The sequence below is a fragment of the Hyalella azteca genome, unplaced genomic scaffold (assembly GCF_000764305.2).
Source record: "Hyalella azteca isolate HAZT.00-mixed unplaced genomic scaffold, Hazt_2.0.2 contig8542, whole genome shotgun sequence".
In the NCBI taxonomy this organism is placed as follows: Eukaryota; Metazoa; Arthropoda; class Malacostraca; order Amphipoda; family Hyalellidae; genus Hyalella; species Hyalella azteca.
The window spans coordinates 1-1,519 of NW_025938633.1; the positions used below are offsets into that span (position 1 = coordinate 1).

At 34.2% G+C, this 1,519-nt stretch overlaps 1 protein-coding gene across 1 annotated transcript; it reads right to left on the reverse strand.

The window, feature by feature from the left end:
- Positions 1–36: 36 nt before the first annotated feature.
- On the reverse strand, positions 37–947 carry LOC108680723 (the record flags this gene model as incomplete). Its single annotated transcript, XM_018169610.1, has 3 exons — positions 37–174; positions 490–547; positions 772–947. Coding segments are annotated over 3 exons (372 nt in total), but the record flags the coding sequence as incomplete, so codon positions are not given.
- Between the last annotated feature and the right edge of the window lie 572 nt (positions 948–1,519).

The window sequence follows — 1,519 nt, forward strand, 5'->3', positions numbered from 1 at the left end:
CTCATTTCGCTGACAAATACTAACTCATTTCAATACCTCTGAGATGTTAACTTGCTGATCATTATCAGCTAAACATCCTTCGATGTTGATGATGGGCTCGTAGTCGTTGGCGTCGGTGATTTGCATGCTAACAATTAGTTGTGCTGAATTGTATGGATCTGTCTGGTCCGTTGCCTGAGTAGAGACGTGGTTGATTGTACATTATTGTTACGTAAAATACTTCAACAGATGCAGAATTATTTACAGAAGTGTACATGTAATAAGAGTTAAAATGAGTAAGTAGTTAGCTAAGGGCACTTCTGAAAATAATGTCAGTGATATGGTATTTATTTTATGATTGTGATTTATCTGCTATTTATTTTATTATTCTAATATTCCCGTATATCTTAAATCGAAGAAAATTCTGTAATGATGCACAGAGCAGAAAATCGAAGTAGGATTAGCAAGATTTAGCAAATTTCAAAGTAAACTGGTTGAAAGATGGCTTACATTGATCGTTAAGTTATAGTAGCCTGCCATGTGCGTGAGATCGCTGGTCGTGGTCAAGCTGAAAAGATTACAAAGTATCTTAGAAATGAATGCATGATAATTAGTTTAAGTTACGGTGATACACCCAACGTAAAGAATTAAGTTCAAAACTGAGCATTAATTTCTGATAGATTAACACAAGCTACAAGCATGGTTATTCAGATTCGTTTATTTATTAGTAGGATACGGTCTCTAATGTCTAACTCTGTCTTTGAAGTTCAGTACAAAAGCAGTTATACTCACAAACAAGACCATTTATTAGATTCATTGTAGTTCACAGCCTCAAAAGGTATCGGAATCACCGGTTCTCCAGATCCAAAGGCCACAAAATCAGTGACCTCATATAGGATCGCCGACGCTGCAGTGCCCTCCTGATCGTCGTCAGCAGCAGTGATATCTGAACCTTCCACTTTCACTCCCTAAATTAAGGTTTTTATCATTTAATATGAGTGTAGTTTTATATATATTTACCAGAGCCTTCCAGCATGACACTCAGGAGGTTGCCTTTGCACTTGATAACATTTATCGTATTTATATATAGTATTTTAAAATATAATTTATTAATATAAAAATAAATTATATTTATAATCTGTCATAAATAATAATCCCTCAGACCAGTGAGGGATAAGGTCGAGAAAGGCTTCTGAGAATCCAGTTGATTTACCGATACACAAACAAACAAGTTTACATTGTGATTAACTAATTAATGTCTTGCTTAGTCATGGAGACTAGAATGACGTTAGTAAATCTGAAATTACGTTTGAGATATGTTGAACATGATTCATGTTCACTTGTTGTAGTAACGTAGAATAAGAACAAAATCAGGTTAAATATTATAAATAAAAAGTTGAATAATCATTGAAAATAATAAATGAATTTGAGACAATTCCTGAACTATTATTTATTATTTGGAAGTCAAGTTTCAGCCGTGGTCGAGAGCGGACGCTCGTGTTTTGCGGTCCCAGATTTTCAACTTTTAACTTTAACTGTG